The sequence below is a fragment of the Lipophrys pholis genome, assembly GCF_963383615.2.
Source record: "Lipophrys pholis genome assembly, chromosome: 14".
In the NCBI taxonomy this organism is placed as follows: Eukaryota; Metazoa; Chordata; class Actinopteri; order Blenniiformes; family Blenniidae; genus Lipophrys; species Lipophrys pholis.
In genome coordinates, this window is record NC_137633.1 from 15,558,097 (window position 1) to 15,583,036 (window position 24,940).

Genomic DNA, 24,940 nt, shown 5'->3' on the forward strand with positions numbered 1-24,940 from the left:
ACACAGGCCAGCTGTAGCTTTAAAGTATAACTATGAAATAAATAAATAATCTGTCAGATTGTCAATTATTCATTGGTTAAATTAAGCTGAAAACGACAGTAGAAAACCTCTCAAGAGTTATCAGCACATATTTTGGTTTTATCTTTGTGTTACTTTTTGCTTTTAGGTTTGAAGTCCGGGCGACTTTAATCTTTGGCCTTCTCAATACAACTTGTTTTCCTTATATTTTCCATTAATTAGTTCTAAAGCAAATGACCATAATGACCTTAAAGACATTTACTTATCAAAAAAACTAACCGTAGTAAATCAATGAGAGCCACAGTATACATGGTTCTATAGTTATGCTGGTTATTGAGAAAGGTGCTGCTTTTGCAGAAATGCAGAATTGATGAACACTTTTGCTCGACATCCAATCGTTTGATGTGAGGAGAGCATTGATCAGCGAATCAGCCGACATCACCCTGAACACATCATCCCCACTGTGGAACATGGTGGTGGCGGCATCATGCTGTGGGGATGCCTTTCTTCAGGAGGGACAAGTTGGCTGGCCAGAGTTGATGGGAAAATGGATGAAGTCAAATATAGGGCAATCTCGGAGGAAAACCTGTTGGTCGCTAAAAGGCGAAGGTTCATCTTCCAGCAGCACAACAAATCTAAACATAGAGCCAGAGCTACAATGGGTTGATTTAGATCACAACATATTCATGTGTTAGAATAGACAAGTCAAAGTCCAGACCTTCATCCAATTGAAAATCTCTGGCATGACTTGAAAATTGTTGTTCACAGATGCTCTCCATTCAATCTGACTGATTTCGAGCGAGTTTGCAAAGAAAAATGGGCAAAAATTTCAGTCTCTAAATGAGCAGAGCTGGTAGAGACAAACTACAAAAGACTTTCAGCTGTGATTGCAGCTAAAGGTATTGACTCAGGGGGTATGAATACTCTTTTCAGTTTGGTTTATTTTGTAAACACAACTTTGTGGCTCAGGAGAGCTGCAGGGGAGAATCTGGAGGTCAGGGGAATGCCATAACCAGCATACTAGAAATGGTAATATTTTTGCTCATGCTGTCACTTTTGCAGAGGTCTCAAACCAGCCAGGAAGTCTTTGTCCTTGCAAAATTCATGTGGAGAGAAGATGAAGTGTCCTCAATCGTCTCCTGGTCAGAACAGAGACTGGATGTCCACTTTTGAAACACAACTTACATTCCAGATCCTTTACGTTTACCACAATTGCCTATTTTGCACCCTTGTAGTAAGCTCTGAACATGTTCCTAAAATTGGACCTTGAGGGAATAAATACATTATTTACCACAGCCTTGTGCATAAATCTGGATTCAAGACTGAGCTGGAGAAAATACTTACCGGTTCTGGATTAGATCGAACATAATTGTATTGTTACAGTTTTTGCAATATGCTATTGGAACTCTACCAGGCTGGATCACTGCCCAAATGTTGTGGATGAAAAGAAAGACAAACACGACTCTTCTCAAATTAAAAGTTTTCTTCCCCTCGACACTGTGCAGGGCCAAAACAATGAGTAATAAAGGAGCTGATTCTGTAGATGATGTCATTTTCTCTCTCTCTCTCTCTCTCTCTCTCTCTCTCTCTCTCTCTCTCTCTCTCTCTCTCTCTATATATATATACTACTACGATGACGACGACGACGACGACGACGACGACGACGACGACGACGACGACGACGACGACGACGACGACGACTATTACTTTATTTTCATCTTATTTTTATTGTTCTAACATGTTTTTCTATTTGGTGAGGGCGAGTGAAGAGGGAGGAAAAGTTTGCTTTACTGCATGTAATAGTATCTTACTGTTTGATTTGCTGAAACTTGCATACAAAACAACCAATGAACACATTAAAGTTGGTTTTACTTCATTTTCCCCGCCTCCTTTTTCTTTTGATCATGTTTTGACTCTCTTCCTTTAAGCTCATGCAATCAAATGCTGACTTTCGATATGGCACAGTTGTGGGAGGAGACAGAGCCACTTCTTGAAAAAACAAAACACAAAAGCATACAAAATATTTAGTTTACTCCCATCGAACAAGTGTCCTTCAAATGCTTGTCTACATCAAATACTGTTCAAAATATCAGGCTTAGTTTATTTTGCCCTCTATCAGGCTGCAAGTAGCTTATTCATAATTTTACTAGTGGTAGCAGTAGCACTTCATCACATTAAATGGTTTAATAGGCTGTCATAGTCTTAGTATTCAGGAAATCCATTGGTGCACATCACCAAACACACAGCAACCACAGGTAATGTTTTTTTTCTAATACTGTAACATTTATAGATATACTGTTGATATCATCTGTATACCAAAATATGATACACAATTCATACGTTAACGAAACATATCCTATACAAAAATCTATGCAGTTATGCAATAAGAAGTCTAATTATTATATAAAAGATACAAACTTGCATTATAAATAAGATAAATGTACAATAAAAAAACAAAAACAAAAGACAAACAAACCTCTGAATAAATACGTGGCACTTGATTTCATCCTCTGCTACATTCATGATACAGTCAGTGCCTGGCAGTAATCAATCTCTCAATCAATCACAACAAATCACTGATCACTAGTATCACAATGATCTAATCCTGAAAGAGGAGTTTGATATTTCGGGGATCTATAGAATTCGATCGGAACATGGATACTTCTTGTACTGTGTGTCTTTTCTGACTCGAGTAAAGGTGAGCCAGGGCAGTGGTGGCGTCGAGGTTAGAGAAGTGTGTGTGTGTGTGTGTGTGTGTGTGTGTGTGTGTGTGTGTGTGTGTGTGTGTGTGTGTGTGTGTGTGTGTGTGTGTGTGTGTGTGTGTGTGTGTGTGTGTGTGTCAAAACGTCAAATTGTTTTATAACAGAATGCAGGTTTTCATTTTTTGTCATTGATTTTGTGCTGGTGTTTCATGGCTGTTGCTTGATTAAATAACAATTATTGCATAAATAGACTAATTATTTCCAAATTAGGTATTTAGAAATTAATGACCACTAACTGTGAAATACATGTAAACAACAAAATTGACAACAAATTCTCGATGGTCGAAACTAAAATATGTTCTATGTATGACCATAAGTCCTGCGATTAAACACAGATCAGGTTAAAATTGTGTCATGCAAACACTTTTATCTGCTTTGATTAGCCTTCGAAATTTAGATTAGGGTCCGATTGGAGGAAGTGGTGTAACCCTGTTTGCCTTGAGCACAAGTCTGTTAACTAACCTCAGAATGTTTCACATTGCAAACAGCATTTTTTGAAAAACGGCACGAGCAAAGCACAAGTATCAAAGCAGGAAACAATGCTGCGTTTATACAAATAAACTCATTAATTAGTCAATCTTCAAAAATGGCAAGCAACTGGATCAAGTTGGATATGGGCTTGAGCCATTGATTGAATCAGATATTATTGGTAGTGTTTATGGACATGTACATACGTGTTCATCAGTCGGAGCAGTTTTTTCAGTGTTCATGTAAACAGAACATGATCTCTCAATCAGAAACACATTAATCAGATTCGTTAAAAAAAAAAGCAATGCAGAATGCATAAAGTGCTACCTCGCAGACAGTAATGTGCATGCCTTAACAAAAATCAGAAATGTTAAAATCACTCATGTGAGATTTGGCCCTAAATCAGGAGAGTGACGTCTTCTCATCTAACTTTGCAAAACAGGTGACTTTCCCCCAAATGATCAAACGGTTGCTTCCATTTTCTCTATTATGCTTGATAGAGGGAACATAAATGTCTAACAAAAAACATTAATTTCTTAGGATATTGTTAAAGTTCTTTTTTGCACTACACACAAACTAAATTCAACATTAAGTCAACTTGTTTGAAATCATCTCCTCTGATTGTTACCTCACTTTTATTTTTTATGTATATATAACATTAAGTCATAAATGTACATACATAGATAAACTTAGTTATCCATCTTTTGAGAGCAATATTTAGTTTATCCTTAAAGCTTATGTTGGAAATATACACCATGTTTGTAATAAGGATACTCTTTCACTACTTCATACAACAGATGTAAGAATAGAATGTGGCACATTGTCTCTCGCCCTTATAATGTAAAATCTATTATATAGAGTGAAAAATTGCTTGTTGCACCACATAATGATTTTCCCTTACAGTATATCCCATCATATACGGCACAAGTCATTTCACATGTGGAAACATAGTACAGCGGGAAAAAAAAACTTAGAGTGTGCCCTCACAAAGTGGAGGCGCTTTGCTTGTAGTCTCTGAAGATCACAGAGGCATATGTCACATTCGGTGGCGTGCACAGAATGGACTCGGACACCGGTGAGTTGGGAAACGGGCTCACCGGAGGTCCAGTGCAATCACGGAAAGGGGAGGGAGGCATCAGAGCCAGAGAGTCCTCCATTTCTACTTTAGCAGCGACAAAGTCCTCTTCCTCCTCCTCCTCCTCCTCCTCCTCCTCCTCCTCGTGCATCTGGGCGTTGTTGCACATGTAGCCATGGAGAAGGCCGAACCGCTCGTTCTCCATTTCCTCCTGCAGAGGGGAGGCAGGCTCCACATCAAACGGATCGAGGTGCATGGGCAGGACAGAGTCCTGCTGGATCATGTGAGCCTGGTGGTACACCGGCATGCCACCGCTCACAGCCTCGGGCATACTAATCATATCTCGAAGCTGGGGGATGTGACTGTCAAGCTTGCTCACCACCACCTCCTCCTGTCGGCAGAACATGACAGCATGTTGGGGAATGATACTATTGTGCAGCAATGGCTCGGGGGAATACAGCTGCACCTCCGTGTGCACATCATTTATCAGCCCAAAGGGAGGCATTTGCCCGTGCGCCATCATGGGGGGAGTGGCAGGGGAGTTATATCTGACAGGTTCACTCTCATCTTCCTCGGCCACGTTGTACAAAGTCTTGGTGCTGAGGTCAGAGAACTCCAGGCCTGTGTTTTGGTAGGTACTAGTTAAGGGTTTGATGACAGCCATCTGATTGGAACCTGCTTCCTGTCTCTTCACATGCACTGACAGTCTGTGCCACACATGATCCCCTTTTGGAGGATGTCTTGCACCTGGTTCAGACCATGACACAGACTTTCCATTAGAACTATGAACAAAATAAAAACGGCTGTTACTGCACTGGGACCAACAAAGGTGGACACAAATACAACATTTCCAGAGTCCAGAAAAGAATGGAACATTGTTTTAAAAGTAGCTTTTTTTCTATTCTTTTTTTTTAAATAATGTCAATAATTTATGAGACAGAATTGACCTTGATCATCGCTGTAATTTCTTTTACATCTTTCAGACAACTTCATTTCAACCAGTGACCCCCAAGTTTAATATTCTTTGTGTGTCTCATCATCATAAGGTTTCCCTTTCAGTCAATCTTCCTTCATATCCCATGTTTTCTGGATTCTGGGTTGTTAAAAACAACTTTCACTAAATATACCCTTTAAAATGGTTTATTACTCAGTCATATATCATATTATCTACAGGTTTTCCAAGACAGTGATGGATTCAACATCTTCAGAATGGGAGAGATTTCAGTGATTGCGCCTTTTGGAAATGTGAAGAAAAGAGTGTGGGTCTTTTAAGGTTTTGTGTCTGTTTGCGTCTGCTGTGTGTATTTCTGAGAGTTAAATACTATACAATTATGGGTTTCAATGTTCTATGTAATATGTGTGTATTCTCTCAAATAAAAATAACTTTCAAAAAAATATATATTTATCATTAAATTACCATTAATAGAGCATAGGATACCAAGAGGGTATTGTGCTACTGAAACAATATACATACTTTAATCATTACACCTTTTCTGGAGGTATGAAACAGACTGTTGCACCGGTGTTCAAAATAGCCAATAAAGAGATTTAAAGTGGTAATCCGTGCATAGTTTAAAGTGTAAAAAGCCAAGGCTTGTGGTGTCTTGTCTCTCTCCACTCCAAAGCTCAAAAAAGGTCTCGGAGAATTCTCAAAATAAAAAAAAATAGGCATTAAGGCCATACAAATCCTGCATGTTTAGCACAAGGCTGTAATGCAATTTGTTAATGGGGTTTTTTTTTTATTATGAAGAAATCTTGTTTTCTGCATTCATGATCTAACTTTCCATCCCTCAGCACACAGAGATGCTCGTTTTAACAGTTCAAAGGTTGAAATTGGGTACTGACCTATATCCATCACACTTTACAACAGGTGCTCCTATGAATGTAAGTACAGTAAGACATAAAAAAATCCCCAAAGAGAGGGAATTACAGTAAAACCAGCATCCCTGAGGTGCCTCAGGAGCGGCACTCACAGACTCAATTAACGAACCTACCTGCCGTTTCCAGTGTTTTTCTTCCTCTTGAACATGTTGAGCAGGCTGTTGCTTCGGCAGGCAACCTTGCCGTCGCCAACATGCATGCGCACAGCGTCAGAGGTGGTGAACGCGCTGCGAACATTTCGCTCCGGTTTGGCGATGATTATGTACATCTTTGGTGTGAACATGCACCCCAAAGCGACAGTCACACTGAGGCTCACGGAGAAGGAAGTAGTGATGATCTTGTAGTTGCTGCCAAAGTAGATCGGCACAAACGCCAGCCAGATGATACACGTGGTGTACATGGTGAAGGCGATGTATTTGGCTTCGTTGAAATTTGCAGGAACGTTGCGGGTCTTAAAGGCGTAATAGGTGCAGCTCATGATGAGCAGACCGTTGTAGCCCAGTGGCGCTACAACACCGACGTTACTGGTGTTGCAGATCAGGAAGACTTCTCTGATGCTGGGGTAGGATTTGATGGGTTCGGGGGGCTCCATGATGATGAGGGTGATTTCCAAAGTGAGCTGGGCGCTGATGAGGATGGAGGCGATGACCACCTGAGCCCAAGCGCTCATGAACCTTGGCTTCCTCGTGCAGATTTTCTTCTTGCTTCCGGCCAGGATGCGGGCAATGCGGTTGGTTTTGGTTACCAGCGCCGAGTAGCACATGGCGGCCGAGAGTCCGACAAGGAGTCTCTGGAGATAGCAAGAGACCACGGTGGGTCGGGCAATGAGAGTGAAAGGACACAGGTAGCCCAGGAAGATCCCAGCAAGGATGATGTAGCAGAGCTCCCGACTGGAGGACTTGACCACTGGCGTGTCTCGGTATAAGACAAAGACCAAGGCAACGAAGGACGTCACCAGTATGCCCATGCAGGAGAAGACTACCTGGATAATGGACTCTGGATTGCTCCACTCCAGGTAGCGCAGAGGGATTGGCTCACAGCCTAAAATGGGGGAAAACATGAGAATAAAAACACAGTCACGATACCCTAAAAGCTACTTTTAAATGTTTAATGGTTTCAGCTTCAGCTCAATGTTTTTTTCCTTCTCATTCAAACAAAACCAATTCAATAAGGTGCAGTATTCTAAAGGAAAGTGGAAAGTATAGGAGCTTAGGTTTTGTATTGTACAGTTCCATACATCAGTACTTGGATTGAATTATCTCAAACACACACACACGCACGCACACGCACACACACACACACACACACACACACACACACACAAAAATGCAGTGAGCATCTAAGTAGGTTTTTAGCTCAACTATAAATAAACCAGTTTCTACTCAGCCACGGCCAGGCTGAACTGCAGCCAGCAGAGAAGGAGACCAGTGCAGCAGGGCAAAGTAAATGACATGCGTTTTTCATGGGTCCAAATAAAATCTCCTTCCTGCGTCATGCTGAGAACACACTTTGCATATCCAACTTGTGGTGTTTCATTCATTAATTGGGTAACAGTGAGAGAGTGAGGTTTAGAAAACTGCCCAGGAACATTTTTTTTCTCCTCATCCATGCACTTCACGTTACACCACTTCTGGGTGTCTCCGGGCTTCCAGTGGTAAAAAATGCAACAGCGTGAAGGCCGAAGGATCCTATTAGGAAAGTGTCTTGTCTTTGAACAACATATAAGGTGAAAGTGGGCCAGAAGAGTGGTAAGTAAAGTAGGGCTGCTGTCAGATAAAATGGTGAAGATGATGAATGGCTCTCAGGTGTCATGGGAAAGCAATGAAAATAGGACAGAACGGGTTTTGTCAAATAGAGCTACAAAAATCTGCACAGGGTACAGGTAGAAAGAGGAGAGGTATAAAGACCTTGAAGGAACTTAACTTTTTTTGCATGGACTCTAAAACCAGGAAATTCTCCACTCATCTCAGGGAACATCAATCATGCAACAGGATCTGTGCCTGTGGCCACTGGAGCAACATACATTCATCTAAATTTAGATGACAAACCTGCACAACAGCGAGATTGCCTGTTCTTATCTGATGAGGGACTTTGTTTTGCCCGAATGTTTGTCAACTAACAGGTGTTTTCTTGATCTGGAGCTGCAGTTGGACACTTTTTTTGCTGATGGATTATAGAGAGCTGGATGTTTTTGCATCTACACTATCCATCATTGAGTCACACTCCAGTGATTTTGTATTTACCATTCTATTGTGAAACCAGTAATGGAAACACATTTTTTGTGTGGGGCTACAGCCAGGTCCATAAATGTTTCGACACAATTTGGGCATTTTGGCTTTGTATACAACCACAGTGAATTAGTTATAATCCCAATGAGGATGCACTTTAGGTGCAGACATTTCGATTTATACGATCTCCAAATCAGGGAAGCAGCATAGCAACACATATTGTTTGCATCATCCATCTTTTTTAAGGACTGACTGGAAAATAGGCTGCTCAGCACATTGCTGCTCTGTGGCCGACTATGTGTGTTTTCCTGCAAAGGTCACAGAAAGTGATAAACAAACAAAAAATGACATGAAGTTACAAAAGGAAGAAAGAAAACATAAAAAAAAACAACGGGCATTCTCTTCAGTACCCCACAATGTTTTCAAAAGCAGATAAGTGGAGCTTAAGAGGGATAATCTTACCTTCCAGTTCTTCATCTGGCCACCAGCCCAGCTCACAAGCCTTGCATGTGAACTCATCCTGGACATACTCGTTGTCTTTGCAGTCAGTGCAGATCCAGCAGCAGCTCACCTCTCCTTTTCTTATCACCTGGTTGATAAAACATGAACAAAATGAATAGATTTTTATGATTGCCTATGTCTACTCTCGATGGAGGCTCGTTCTGTTTAAATAATGATATATTTGTTTTAAAAATGGGAAAAATAAACTTAGAAATGTGCATCAGATAGACAAAGCTATGGCACTGGATGCATTACCGAGGAAATTCATAGTTAGAAATCCTCATGTATCAGTGATTTGCCATCGAATATAGCTCAGATTTTAGATCTTATGAATATTCAAAGGTACAGATGTAGTTCACCAGAGTTGATTTACGAGTGATGTCGAGAACGTGTGCTTCACCTTGATCTCTCCTTTGGAGCAGGGCTCGCTGCAGACAGAGCGGACCATGTCACTGCGGTTCATCTGGATCATCTCATCATCCAGTGTAAGTATGCCCTCATGCCACGAGCCAATGTTGATGTAGTCATAAACACCACTGGACTCCATACGGTGAAAGTTCTTAATCTCGTACCTGACAGTGGGTAGAGACGCAGGTTGAGAGGACGCCAAGCAAGCCGATCATTACAGCTCGGTGGGTCATGATGGTGTTGGGCCGAGAGGTTAGAAAAGTGAGCTTATGATCTGAAGTTCACTGGTTCAAATCCCACTGCACTATCAAGGTGAACTTTAATATCTCTGTTGGGACATTTGTGGTACAGCCAGCAGAAAATCACAGAATAAGAAGACCTTCTTATGACAATGTACAGTATATATGGCTTGTTGCTCTCTCTCTCTCTCTCTCTCTCTCTCTCTCTCTCTCTCTCGATCATTTTCTCTCTTTCTATCTTCTAAACACAACCAGAACAGTAGAAAGCTGCCACCTCAGATCCTGGTTTTGCAGAGTCTTTTGATTTCCTCCTTGCCTTTGCTGGCTGAAGTGAAATAGTTGAGGTGTCAATCAGAATTGCTCTTGCCTTTTTCATGATTGAGGTCCTTTATAAATCATTCAGGTTGTTGAGTGTATTTTGTGCTATTTTGCAGCACACTTTTACTACAATATCCAGTCTGTTTTGATCTTTGAGGGTGAGTCTCCAATACCAACAGTCAAAGGAAAATGTAACTGCTGCCAGGTTACCATTGTTGATCCCTGAGCAATGCCCTTAACCTACAACAGTTCCCCGGGCACCACACAGGCCACTGCTCCTGAAACATGTGGTTATGGTTAACTCATGATTTAAGAAATGATTTCCTTCAGGGGATCCATAAAGTGTATCTCCCTAAAAAGAGAATCAGAGTTTCACTGCAACAAGAAAACTAAAGCGAGAAAAGAATATTTATGAGCAATACAAGCTGGATTCAGAGATGAATGGATGAATAGATCACCAAGTGTGGTCTTCACCTCAAGCCACTCTTAACCGTAGCAATGTTAAATGATGAACCCACAGAAGTCTCCCATTTTTTATTTAATTTTTATTTATTTTATGTTATGGCACGAATATGCGTAATCCACAGAGGGGAAATTCCTTCCCGAATTGACCCATTGGTAGCAGCCACTCAGAGTATCAAGGAAAAAACAAGGAAAAACAGACAATAACCCAGATGTACAAACTCTCACACCCGTGGCCAATTTAGATTAATCAATTATAATAACATCCATGTGTTTGGATTGTAAGAGGAAGCCAAAGGCACATCAGCACAAGAAAAACGTGCAGACTCCACACATAAAGGCTCAAGTCAAGACTGGATTTTAGCCCAACATATTGTTTCTGTGGGGCAGCAGTTCCTACCACGACACATAATTACAGCCAGATGAATGTAAAAGCCATACAGTAGTATAGTGGCGAGCATTCTCGCCTCACAGCGGAACTATCGTCTGTTCAAGTCTGGTCACACTGAAGTCACCCTTTTCTGAACTTCCCCATTCAGTAAGTCATTGTGGTTCACCACAGCATTTCATCATCATCACGATTCCCCTCCGCAAAGACGACGGATGATCATCGCAAGAGGAAGTTATCTTGACTGTGCAAACTACTAAATGGCCAAAATGGCAGCATTAAGAACAAAGGCTGACAGGCAGACACACCCAGAATGAAAATCACAAATAGACAAGATGTAAACAATAATTAATAAAAATAAAGAAATGAATTGCGTTCATAGATGTCGTTTTACTGCTGCTGATGTCCAGGTCCAGGTCCTGGTGTTTTGTTTTGTGCTTTGTGTGTTTCAATCATGTCTGATTTTGTCATGATTTCCCTTGTTCTGGTGTTTTAATTTTGTGTTGTCTTGTCCGTTTTCACGTCTGTTGCTTCTGTCTCGGTCTCCTCATCTAATGTCATGTGTTCTACTGGTCCGTCTGTTCAACTTTCTCACCTTGATCATTTCCACCTGTGTCCCATCAAGTCTCCACTTGTCCTTTGTGTTTGAGTCCTTATCAAACCATCAGTTTTTAATTAAAGTTTCTACCAAAAAAAAGTTTACCACATCTTCACTAAAGATCACCATGACAGAAAATGGCTGTGGATAACTAATTGTACATTTTTGATATATGGACTAGATGAAAAAATATACATACTGTATGTATGCCATTTTCTTTCATTCTCCCAAGAATACCTTTGATAAGTACATAGAGTCTTAGCAGAAAGTAAATAGAAAGCAGGGTTACCTTCCGGGTGAATCTCCGTTCTCATCAAACCAAATGTCCTCCCCGGAAACACCCGCGAAGGACGTGTGGAGAAGAAACTCCAGCAAGTGGCTCCCATCGACAGGCTTCATGGCGTCACAGAGCCCCACGTGACCCGGGCAGAGGTGGGAGTGCATGTCATGCAGCCCGTGGGCCATGGCGTAGATGGCATTGATGACGAAGCCCATCTTGCTGTCTTGAACGTAGTTGTCCTCCAGACTTTCATAACCTGCCCACACATGAGACAACGGTGAGGGTTCCTCTCCAGGATTTAAAAAAAACTAACAAACACACATGTCAAACAAATCTTACATGAGGGGATTTATTGTTGCAAGCAATAGCCGTTCATGTCATTTACATTTTATTTTTTGCAGAAGTGTGTCTAGTATGACACGTTACATGTTACAAAGGAGCAATAGGATGCTGACTTATGCGTTCTTGTAGTTCTTGTACATTCTCTGAATGCAGGCAGCAAGCCACATGCATCTTTGTCTCTGTGGGAGACCGCTTTAAAAGGAGTGGAAGCCTTAGAAAATGGCTTCAAAGAAGCCTTGTTACCATGGCAAGACTATTCAATTCTGCCTCCATGAGTCGGGATTCAATTAGAGTTGGTCTAAAACTCTGAAAAACCTGAAAGGACTGCCTTCTCAAGCAGAAAAATGAAGTCATTATGCTTGTGTATTGGGAGCCGCTGATTTGTTTTTTGTTGTTTTGCCCCAAACACAGAGCATGAGTGAATGAGACAGAGGTGATCACTATTGAGATACAAACAGCAGATGATGTTCAACCACACCCCATCATGTCAGTGTAAAGCAAACTCAAAGCAGAGTAAACTTCTCTTTTTTTTTCTCCTCAAAAGCTGCATCGTGTTAGTGAGTTCATTTAGGTTTATTACAGTGAGCCGCAGCATGCATTCAGCCTATCTTCTGGAGAACCGGTGGAGCAGGTACATGTATTAGCAGCCACTGGAGATGAGGAGGATATTTTTCACTTCTTTTGTTTGAATTCATATTTTGCCAAATCATGAGCACCTGTTATGAAATGAAAAAAGCTTAATCACTCAATATTTTTTCCTTGTAGTTTATTGTAGTATATTGATTTAAGCATTAAAGGAGACAATAAATGTATTGATGGGTGGGAAATACATCATATTGGGAAAAAAAACTGGAGTTAAATTTAGAAATTTGTGTACTAAGTGTCAAATAATTTTCTTTTGTATAATGATGATAAAAGAATTGAAATATGACGTTTTCTTTCATTCTGATTTATAAATAATACTAACTTTTATTTACTTTTTTAAATTGTTATAATGTACTCATGCACAGTGAAATGTGGATTGTAAAAGACTGATATGTCTTTTCATGCAACCTGATGGTACTCCTATGTACAACTATTTTATTGCTTAAAATGTTGCCTTTGGCAGATATCGAACTAGACTAGGCAAAATAACAAATGTTCCATACACAATTTAAGAGTTGGTGTAACTTCACTGACAGTGGTGCAGTGGTTAGCACTAATGCCTTTCTCTGAAGAGGTGGAATGTTTTCACTGTGCATTCATGGATCTTCTCTGGTCACAATCTTGCATTTCGCGTTGGTGACTCTGAATAGCAAACTTGTCTGTCTGTGTGTGCGTCTGTGTGTGCGTCTGTGTGTGCGTCTGTGTGTGCCCTGTGATGGACTGGATTATTCCGCTTTTGTCCATAGTCAGCTGCAATCAGCTACAGCTGCCTGCAGTCCTGAATTAGTTTTATTGTTGACATTTACTGAGATCGTCTGTTACAAAAAAGTGCATCTATACATAAATCCTGCCATATAAAGTTAGAGTAATTAGCTGGATTTCAGTTTCATACAGCATCCCAGATACATTTTTATTTAGTTGACTCTTTCTGAGGAAGTTAATATAGTTACTTGAGTTTTTTTGTGTTCAGAACATCATGTGATAAATAACTTCTTAGACTTTGTCATTTTTTTTTAAAGCATGAAATTTGTTACAGAAATTTAATTGTCTTTTCCTCCTTAAGATCAGTGAAATAATTATACAGATGCAGCTGATATTTAGTGTTCTCCAATCAAGAGAGATACTCATTTGTACTGTTTATGTTGTAATTAGGACCATTAACTTGAGCTTAGTTTATGAAAGCATGGCGGAGCGATCATCTCTGAGGGTGTGAAACTGTCCTTTAATCTCTGCCATCTCATAGTAAGAGAGGATTTGCCGGCTGTACCCAGCAGCATTTAGCTGTCTCATTGTTTCATGAGCATCATCTGCAGCTGCTGCAGCTGCCGCTGTGTTTGCTGCCACTTGTTTTGAGTGAAGTAATGATCATTAAAAGGAGACTGCGGGGAAACTCCACGTCTTTGCAAGCAAACACATACACAGCCAATCCAGCTGGGTAGCAGCTGGGTGAGCGTCCGATGGGAGCTGCGGCTGGTGACCCAGTTTAGCAGTTCCTTGGCTTTGACGCTTCGCCGCGCTCAGTGAGCCGTGTGAGCTTCAGTCATGATGATGCAATGATGTCAGCATGTCAGCATGCACGCTGCAGAGCAACTGCTGCACGTCGGGACGGCTCGGTCCCTCTTTGTGTCACACGAGTCGAAGTGTGGAGTGAAATTCATACCTGAGGCTACATGCAACTTAAGCCAGACCAGCCAGTAACCATCCCACTCAAATGTTATTGGGCTGTTTTATATGACTATAAGAAAACTACAAAAACTAAGCGATAAGAGAGTAGACCCAACTGTGGAGCTCTCACCGCAGTGCAATGAAATATAACAATAGCCCAATAGCTTCATATATTAGAGGTCAACTGAGATTAATTGTGGCTGTAACATAACTGTAACCAGCAAAACACTTAATTCATCCCAACGTGTGATAAAATCTTAATATCAGTCAACCTCTATGTATATTTCCAAAGAGAGCAGCACTATGTTTCCATTCAGAAAACAATTACTCACCATCTTGGAGTTCTATGCCCCCCAAAAATTAAGTAAATAAAATGAATATTGGTAAAAATAACAATAATTAAAGTGACTCTATATAATATAATGACTTTATCTCCACACATGAGACAGATGTTACCCTCTAAATGACTGTTATAGAATGATGTTTCTTTAAAATGAAGGGAAGCTTGAAGTCTATGCATTTAAAAAGGAAAGAAAAAACAAATTTATGTAATGTGCAAATGAAGCATATTAAAATCAAGAAAAGATGCAATGATGAAACCAAATTTCAAGTATTTAGGTGGCTGTAAACTAAATAAATAATGAATGATTTGATTAATTTGCTGCATGCATCATTTTATATTTACGTTTATAAATGTATTCAATTTGAATTATTTAAAATTCTTAAAAATAAAAAAATAATCTCTTCAGACACCGTGATTGGCTTACCAAGGTTAAATCTTAAGATTGGAAACGTAAATATACAGGCTTCAGTTTTGTAAAAGAAATACAAATATGTAGTATGTAAAAAATGTGTTTTGGAAACATGCTTGTTGAGCATTGTTTCAAGAAATCAAAGCTAATGTGAAAATTCTGGTCTTTTGCAAAAGAAAAAGATCAAATTTACCTAGATCATCATCCTCTGTAAAGCCACGTGTCACAGAAATGAACAATATGAAAAAAAATATGTGTTACTGGATTGACTTGGGGAGAATTTTACCCACTGGCGATCTGATTCATAATTAAAGAGTGCGCTCCAGTTTATGAGGGCCTTTTGGCATCTTCCCCTGGGCTTTGAACACATCAGGACACCTCAGAAAGACAAGCTGATGTGAACTCTGGTGTAAAAGTGTAAACCAGAAAACACTGCGGGAAATCATCATAATTGCTTGACGGGTTGTTTGGCTACCTGAGCAGTTTCGTGCATAATTCATGTTCTCCTGCGTGTGTCCGGGAAGGCGGCACTGGAAGCGGTACTGCCAGAACTCGGGGAACCACGGGTTCCGGGTGTTGGTGCTGAGCCGGAGCTTCAGGAAATAGTCATCAAAGGAGGAGACCTCCTCGGACTGCAGCTTCACGGTGATGCCGCCCAAAGCCTCCTGCTCATATCCCTCCACCACCTCCACGCGGTCGGCCCAGCCATCACTGCGGGGAGGAAGACACTGCCATCAGCACCACTCCAGTTTGTGCAGCATGATAGACCCAGAGCATACCTTTAAATATAACCGCACATACAATTCAACCAGTTGTTGCATGTATAAAGGACAACATGTGGATGGTAAAAAGAGAAATGTAAATTTCATGAGTAAAAATAAACATTTTCATGTGCCAATGCACCTGCTGACAACGTGTGATATATCCATAACAATAGCAGAGGCATTATTGCATTTGCAATTATTTGCATGACATTGTAACTCCACCAATGAGATGCTGGGAATGGTTGTCATGGTGAGTCCCATCAACAGAGAGCTCAGAAGAGAGAGGAAACCATTTCCCAGAGTCACAGGGGGACAGGAGAGAGGCTTCTGTACACTGTTTATGAAAAATTAATTATTGTGGAAAAATGATCTACCAATTGTAGAAGACACTTCTCCTGAAATGTCCTTAAAAAATATATATTTTTTAAATGAAATAATGTTCTTATTAAAAGTAAATACTGAATATTAGATGTATCAGAAGAACTGTCTCCCTTTTCTTTCACCTTTCAAGAAAACTCATATTTTAAAATGAATAACAATGAGAGGTGATAAGGGGTAAACGTCACAGTGGCTAAAAGACAACATAAATGTTTCCCTAATTATTCATTATTTGTGCATGTAGAGGGACAATTATGGACAGTGAAAAGGCTTGGAACCCTTTTAGATTAGTTTTCTGTAATATAGATACAAAAACATCAAAAATGTAATTTTGTAAAATAATACAATTACAGACACTGATTGAGACAAAAATAAAAGTGGCCTGTCATGACAGTACAGATTGCAGGATATTTACTGGATTTTTACTCACTGAGATGTAATTAATATCACTTTCAAGAGATTTTTTTGAGTCTATATATGATCTTATTCAAATTTGGTACTTGACCGTCGAATCCACAAAACGAGACAGGTCCATAATAGCATTACGCTTTGTTAAACCACCATCCAGGTTGTACATTTTCAATTCAATACAAGGGTGGTATTGCTTGAACAACTGTCTATGATAAAATGAAAAATAAGAAAACATATTTTCATCATTTCATGCTATATGACGGTATTGTCTGATCCTGCTCCTGCAGAGTGCCGGTCCTTCTCTCACATGGTTTTCTGCTCCAGTACACCTGAAGCAAATGATTGTGTTCTCACTAGTCTCTGGAGAACGTCCAGTAATTATTCACTTATTATAATCAGGCTGCTTAAAGCATGGGTACATTAAACATATTCTGGAGTGTTGACTGTCCGGACCAATATTAGACAACACAGACATATAACATTATTTAAAAAAAAAACTAAATGCATTTGGTGGTAGCAATACTGAAAATAATAGATAATAATTCAGACGCAATCATTCAAGCAGCAGTAAACACCATTTGGCCAAAATTAATATATAATCAGCCATGAATTCTGAAAAAAATAAATTTCTCTGTTTGCACATGCACGCACACACACACACACACACACACACAGACACACACACGCACACATACACGGAAACTGACACGGAAGTGTCAGTTTTGGCGTCTACGCTCATCACGGTTCATATTTATAGTGAGGAGAGAACACTCATGAAGCAGAGCATTTGTTCGACGCTCCAGATTTGCATTATTAGAAAAACCAAGAAAGCATCTCGCTGTCGCCTGAGTCCCAAGACATGTTGAGTTATTCTAAAGCAGTATTATCAGTGTGTTTACATCAAGGGATATAAGGAGGGTTACATTACAAACCTGTCAGAGTGATTCATGATGGTGTAATGTTTAAATAGAAAACATTCAGATATTGATTTTAATATTATTCTGCAGTTTAACAAATTAACTCCCTCAATCTGATCACCTCCTTTTCTCTTCCTCAAATATTGTGCCATAGTTATTGGGCTGTTACCTTGTAATTTGTCATTTTTAAAATGCTTAAGACCATCTACTTTTCTATACTTGGACTTTGATAAATGTCTAGCAGAATGCTCATGCTCTCTATCATAATAATGCTGACGGCTGCTCTGGAGTATCTGAAAATTTCAACGGTCGCCATTTGTCCCTAGCACAAAAATATCCTTTGTCGCTGTACAGCCCGCGTTTGGGCTTCACAAGCTGAAGCCAGCAGCACGTTTGTCTTGGCTGACGCTTCAAGAATGAGCTGACAATGACTGTCCAGTGTGACAGTATCAACAGTACCTGGCCATCTGCTTCTCAGCATCACACTCCCTCTGAGCGCCAACTACCTACAGCTCTGACGTAAACGCTCGCAGAGACATACAACACCAACCTGGGACCGGTCTCTCATAAATCTTTACATTTGGGCGTCATTGGCAGACATTAATACAAGCACAGGAAAAACTGTCTCCTGTGAACCTGAGTTTGAAATAGCTTTGCTTCGCTGGGGAAGACATTTTTTTTGAAAGCAGCAATAAGCAATTCGAAAAGCGGCGCACCATTAAAGTGAAATTTTATTTTATCGTTTCCAAACCGATGGGCGGTTCACTTGAGAGTTGATCAAATGAGCTGCTTGTTGTTTGAGCCGTGCGGGCTCTGTGGGGCGAGAAACAGCCATCTCTTTCATCCAGCATGCAGCAGAAGACGGGTGGCTGATGACCAGCTCCTCCGGCGTTTTGATTGGCCTGCCGCACAGGCCTGCATGTGTTCCCTTTACTGCATTGCTCTAAAAAACATTCTCTTTTTTTCAGTGTTCTCCTTGACCCAGAAAACAAACACACACACACACACACACACACACACACACACACACACACACACACACACACACACACACACACACACACACACACACACACACACACACACACACACACACACACACACACACACACACACACACACACACACACACACACACATCTCCACAAACCTCACACCCTCCTTATCTTCCGCTGAGACTTTAGTGCAAATGCGAGTGAAAGGGGTGAGTGGAAGTTGAGGCTTTAAAATGTCCTATTTTTACCGACATATATTTCGTCATTCACTTTGGGCCGCAAGGAGATTGGACTGACTCCTCCGCCTCAGCCCTTGTGCATAGCACAACAAACCATTAATGAACCCTAATGAAGTAAGCGTTTAATCGCAGGTGCTGCGACGGCTTCCAACAAGATGAGAGGTGAGCCGAGACGCCACAAAGAGAGGGAAAGTCTGCTGTACGTGCTGATAGCAGCTTTGATGTTCACGACTCCACATTCCCCAGCTTATGCTGGAGGTGCTGTCCCATATTAGCCCATCCTGCCTGTGATCTGACAGGGAGTGGGAGAACTCGCTGCGTGGATGCATTATTCATTACTGAGCCTGACTCAAAGCGTCTTCTGCTTTCAGAGGAACTCTGCTCCCGGAAAAGAAGAATATTTCTGCTCAATGTGAAGTTGGGGTTTTTTTTCCACTTGCATACAATCCATCTTCAGTGCGGCTAACCGCTGTAGCGTGAAATGTAATATCTGTGTCTTTGTAATGTACAGTATGTAATAGCCCTATTTTGATTGAAACAGATATTAAATGGAGCTTGTTGGTGTTCAGTTTTATATCCTGTCCTGTTTTTCCTTTCAAAGTTTTGAATTTGAGTACAAATGCTGGGGAAATTGTCATTTTTGAGCTCAACACTTTTTCAAAGTATGGAAAGAATAGAAGTCAAGAAGGTTCTTTCTGATAATTTGACATTCTACTGAGGACCGCTGATGGTAAATTGACTTTGTTTCCTCTGTTTCAGTCCCATTCACCCATTCAATACATACACTCACATACTGACTCCACTGGCTGCCATGCAAAGTGCCCAGTCACCAATTTGGGGTTCAGAGCGAAAAGGGATTTCGAACCACCAACCATTGGGATTTAGACATATCCCAAGGCATACGTTTCATCCCTCTCTGTTTGAGCTGCCAGTGTTTCATGTTCATCCACCCATCCGCACTAAACAAAAACTGCTCCACCGTCCTTCATCTTCAATATCACCATAAAAGTGTCACAAAAAGTCACAATTATCGAGAAAAAATGTAACTCAACTTTAAGGTATGCATTTTTTGTGATTATATAAACTTACATCATGCAATAATAATATAAATAATGTCGATATTTAGGAAATATAACAACAGTAGTGTAGTAGTAATATCCCAGTTTCTCAGTAAAGCCAGTGATGGACAAAACACATCCAGACGGAGCTTTGGAGACATTTTTCTCTGTTTTTTTGTTTTTTTTATCATTAATGACTCGACTGAGTTTCACAGCCATTAAAATCTTCTCTGAACCAACTGTAACCATCAGCGATTTGGAGAAAGAGAAGAAATCCTTTCCATCATTATGGTCTGAAAACTTTTCCACCGAAAAAGAAAAAGAAAAGAAAAGATAAAATAAAAAACAGGCCCAAACCTTGGAAGCCCCGTGAGAAAACGTTCTCTAACAAACCTGCCAATTAGGAGGAACTCCCCGGCTACTCCGAGCCGTCTCATGGCCATGAGCAGCCCGCGCACTGTCATGCCTTCACAGAAGCAGACAACCACTCTGGCTTTGGGCAGACGCTCGCGAAGCTTCCTCAGCAGCCTGTCGAAGTGCTTCTCCCCGGCGTTGCTGTAGATCTTGTCAGAATGGGCGATGCAGAGGCCTTCTTGCGCGGCGAGCTCCTTGAACACCTCCATCCCGCTCTCTCCGTAGTTACCTGAAAGAGACGGGAGCGTCTGTCAGAGGAGGTTCCTTCACAGGAAGAAGGACGGGTTCAGTGCTTCTTATCCCAGTAATGCCAAGTTTTGCAACTTTAGTCTTTTTATTATTTTTTGGGGCACACACACACACACACACACACACACACACACACACACACACACACACACACACACACACACACACACACACACACACACATACAGGACCACAGTCCCAGCGCTCGTTGTTCTTTTCGTTCGTTGTGATTTCTGTTTAAAAAATCACATAAATATGTTAGGATGGGTTAAATGCAAGTGCAGATATATGAAAATACATCATTTTACAATTTAACTTTTTCAACTTGCTTAGTATTTTTGCTTGTTTTTCCAAATAAATGGCTTCCCTGCGTCTCCTTAATGTATGACTTCATTGTTTCTTACATTTCGGAGTTTCCATATTATTTTCCTTATGAGGATTTGAGACTTTTTCTCTTTGTCTAGTTTTCCTTTTCCTCGTCAATTTCTGGTTTGTGTCATGTCAGTCATTCATACAGTCAAGATTAAAATTAGTCAACTGTGTGTGGAATTAACACGCTTCTTAACTTTCACCAAACTTGCTGCCACACTGAGTGAGGTATGGTTCAAGAGTCTAGAGCAGGGGTGTCCAAGCTCGGTCCTGGAGGGCCGGCGTCCTGCATGTTTGAGCGCTCTCCCAGTGGCAACACACCTGATTGCAATGAAGGGCTCGTTATTGGGCTTTTTCACAACCTTGGTGGTGACATCATCATCAGATTCAGGTATGCTGAAGCAGGGAGAGAACTAAAACAGAAAGGACACCGGCCCTCCATGACCGAGTTTGGACACCACTGGTCGAGAGGCTGACTTAAATCCTCCACACTTCCACTTTGACCATGTTCAGTTGCAACTTTACCAGTGGCAGTGGAACTCGTCCCATTCCACTATGAGTTTCAGTGTGCTTGCTCTTAAAGTGTTCCTTATCTCATTCAATGCCAAACCCTAACCCATCCTGTGCGTCATCTTTTATCTTGAGTTTGGAGCACCGTCTGGCCTCATCATCCTCATTAAAGTTTGCTTTTTGTTTTACTCTGTCTGCATTTATGTCCTGGATCACCCTTACAAGAGTAGGCCATACTGTTTAAATGTCAAGATGTATTATGTCAGTGTGTCTCCAAATTTCTTTTTATGGAATCGGAGCAGTGCAACTGGAGCAAACAGGGTGACGGTGACCTCGACTGCAGCAACTAACACACAAGTTTTTGTCACATTTAGATTGTCTGTCCAGTAGATCAGCTACGGCATCAGTCATAAGTGCAACGAGTAGAGTCAAGAGGAAGCTATGGCTGCCTCTGTAATAACTAATGTCTGCCGTACATGTTTATTTTATAACAAAAAAAAAAAACATTCCTCATCACTGAAGAAGAGGAGCCAAGGTCCTGATTGGATTTTTATCAACTCATCTCAAACGTGTCATCATTCAGTGTTTCATGCCAACAAGACAAATAATAAAACAGATGACTGATTTCCAAAAGCGGCTCACATTTAGATCCAAACTGTGGGAGGAATTTCAAATATTCAGATTTATTTGTGCTTCACAAGCTTGAAACATGTTTTGTCAGTTTTATCAGTTAATATTATGGAAGATTTTTTGGGGAGAAAATGTACAAAAGCCAGATTTTCCTAACGAGGCATGAGTTGCATTGCATAATAAGATGTTTACCTAAAGGCTGGGCTGGCAATGAAAGAAGCTACAGATCAGATGTAACTCGAATCATTTGTTTGTTTATCTTGTGGCTCTCGTATCTTTTGAATAAATTAATTCAGGCTTGTTTGTTCAAAACTTAAATATTAGCAAGTATATCTTAAATAAATAAATTAAAGTTTCTATGACAGAAAGGGAAAAAGAAGCTACAATTAACCAAAACTTAGTTTAGCTAAATGACTTATTTCCAGGGTTTTCAAATACGGACTATTAAGAGGAGTCAGATCAGTTAAAAGAAATGGAATTAAAAGAAAAGAAATGTAAAAATATGCTATTTAAATAATCTCTGTTTTTAGATTTGGTTTATTAAACTGTAAAAAAAAAATCCAGCCACTGTCAGATGTCAAAGGAAAGACACCTCACACCATAACACGCTACAGACAAGCCATGTTAATGAGATGTAGCAAAGATGGATGGTGTGTAGTATCCCAACACTAATTATGAACAATGTGTGATATATAATGGGTAATATTCCAACACCATACATGGACAGTGTTTAATATCCCTGAACCAATGTGTAATTTTCCCCATACAAAACCTCAACAATGTGCAGAATTCCCACACCATACATGGAGAATATGCAACATTCCCATACTAAACAAGAACAAGCTGTGATGTTCCAAATAAACTATTGTATTGTATTGTATTGTATTGTATTGTGTTCTATTCTATTCTATTCTATTCTATTCTATTCTATTCTATTCTATTCTAAATACAGACTTTATACAGAATGATGCCTTGGCTGACTCAGGGCTTGCCCACAAAACCAAACATTACAATAAAAACAACACAAACAGCTAAGTATTGTAGTATATTTTGCTGATTTACAGCAATAACAAGTGCTTCTCTAGCACACCTGTCATTTCTGATGCACATGGACAGCTTTGTTGAGGTAGTAGCTGCTGCCCCTCAGCTGAACTACCCTCTGCTTACTACAGTAAGAAGCACCACACAGTTCATCCGGGGCACAAGTAAATGCAGTAAAAACGTCTCCAGGGTGATGTACTAGTGTCTAGTGCAGGGGTGTCAAACTTGTTTTAGTTCAGGTGCCACATACATTGGTTTGATCCCAATTGAGCTGAAAGAGACATTTCCAAATGTTTGTTTTGGTTTGAGTGCGAAGATTTATGATTATATTCTGCAGATGTTCACTTTTTTCACAAAACATCATTTCCAACCTGGAATTTCAACTTAGAAAGTACAATCTGAAATCCTCTTTGTTATAGTGATAGTTGTGATAGTTGTCAAATTCTGCTCTAGATCCCAGCTTTGCCTATGTTTACTGATCTCATCAAGTAGTATGGCCCCTCAGAAATAATAAGGAAATTATCACAAAGAGCAGTTGTTTAAAATTTATAGTATTGACTTCTGTGTGCTTTTTATCTGCTGCTTCAATATCGTCCCATGGGCCGGATTGGACCTTCTGCCGGTTTTGGCTCAAGAGGCTCCAGAGTTACTGAAAAAGATAAATTATCAGCAGAGGGATTGTGCTGACCTCACACTTTCTATATGTCAAGTCCCATGAATAAAGATAAATAATTTAAACTGGTATTTATTATAAAATGTTGATTTCCACTACTGATCATTTATGAGGTGGATTTTTTGAACGTGGTTGAGTTCCTTTCATACATGGATCGCTCATAATAGGGAACAATATTCAGTATAAGGTATATATGTACTATACTCAAATCAGCCAGAACATTATGAACACTGACAGTAGGAGAGAAAAACACTGACTATGTTCTACATTGTGGCACACAATTGGTTGTTTGGGTATATCACAAAGCAAATCAACATTTTTCACTCAAAGCCGATGAACTACAAGCAGAAAATAGGCTGGTATCTCCAAAACTGCAGCTTTTGTTGGATATGTTCTCACTCTCTAGTGGTCAGTGTGTATTAAAGTGGTCCCTGGAAGGAAAGGTGGTAAACTGGTGGGGGGGTTATGGGTGGTTCGTAGTCATCAATGCACAGAATGCAGCACAGTTTGCTGTATTTGGAGAAGCAATTTCTTTCTATTATAAGAGGACGCTTACCTTCCGTGTGAACTGCAGAAACATAGGTCCAATTATACCGCTTGACTATGTCCAGCAGGGCTCGGGCCTGAAGAGTGTCTGACGGCACAACCCTGAGGAAGTACTTGAACAGAGTCTTGTCACTGAGGTCAATGCTGGTGGCAGAGTAGGCAATCTGTGGGATGTTGAACAGCTGCAGAAGGTTCTGGACCTGAATTGCTACTGAGCTGGAGCCGGGCCCGATGACTCCCGCTATGGGCTTCTTGGTCGGTGGTGGCTGACTGGAAGGCGATCCCTCGATGCACCACCGAGAGCCTTCGCTGTCGTCCCGGATGGAGATGAGTGAGTCTCGTATGAACTCGATGCTTTGCTCCAGAGCCACGGAGGAATGCCAGCAGGAGTCCCTGATCTCACAGCCCAGAGAGATGTTGGGCAGCAGGTTTGGATCCGAGTTAATCCGATCCAAGGTGTGGAACATGGCCTCCACCCTCTGGATGCCGTACTGCTCGCGGACTTCTCCACATTTCCTCTCTGCCACCTTCTCAGCCGACGGCTGATGGTGGACAGAGAACAGAGCGCCGATTATAATGTCCCCATCCATCCTCGCCACCAGGCGGGAGGCAGAGGTCGGCATCGCCGACCTCTCATACTTCCCTTTGGACAAAACAAAAGCCTCAAACACCAGAACGGGCAAATACAAAATGCTTATCACTGTCAGGTGAATCAT

At 40.7% G+C, this 24,940-nt stretch overlaps 1 protein-coding gene across 1 annotated transcript; it reads right to left on the minus strand.

Moving 5' to 3' along the window:
* Positions 1–4,231: 4,231 nt before the first annotated feature.
* On the minus strand, positions 4,232–24,940 carry grm1b (glutamate receptor, metabotropic 1b; the record flags this gene model as incomplete). The annotated part of the gene is made up of 9 exons (XM_080480613.1): positions 4,232–5,105; positions 6,318–7,245; positions 8,895–9,021; positions 9,334–9,505; positions 11,636–11,882; positions 15,224–15,238; positions 15,506–15,741; positions 20,186–20,435; positions 24,235–24,940. 9 exons carry the CDS (start codon positions 24,938–24,940, stop codon positions 4,232–4,234), a joined length of 3,555 nt encoding a protein of 1,184 aa, XP_080336739.1.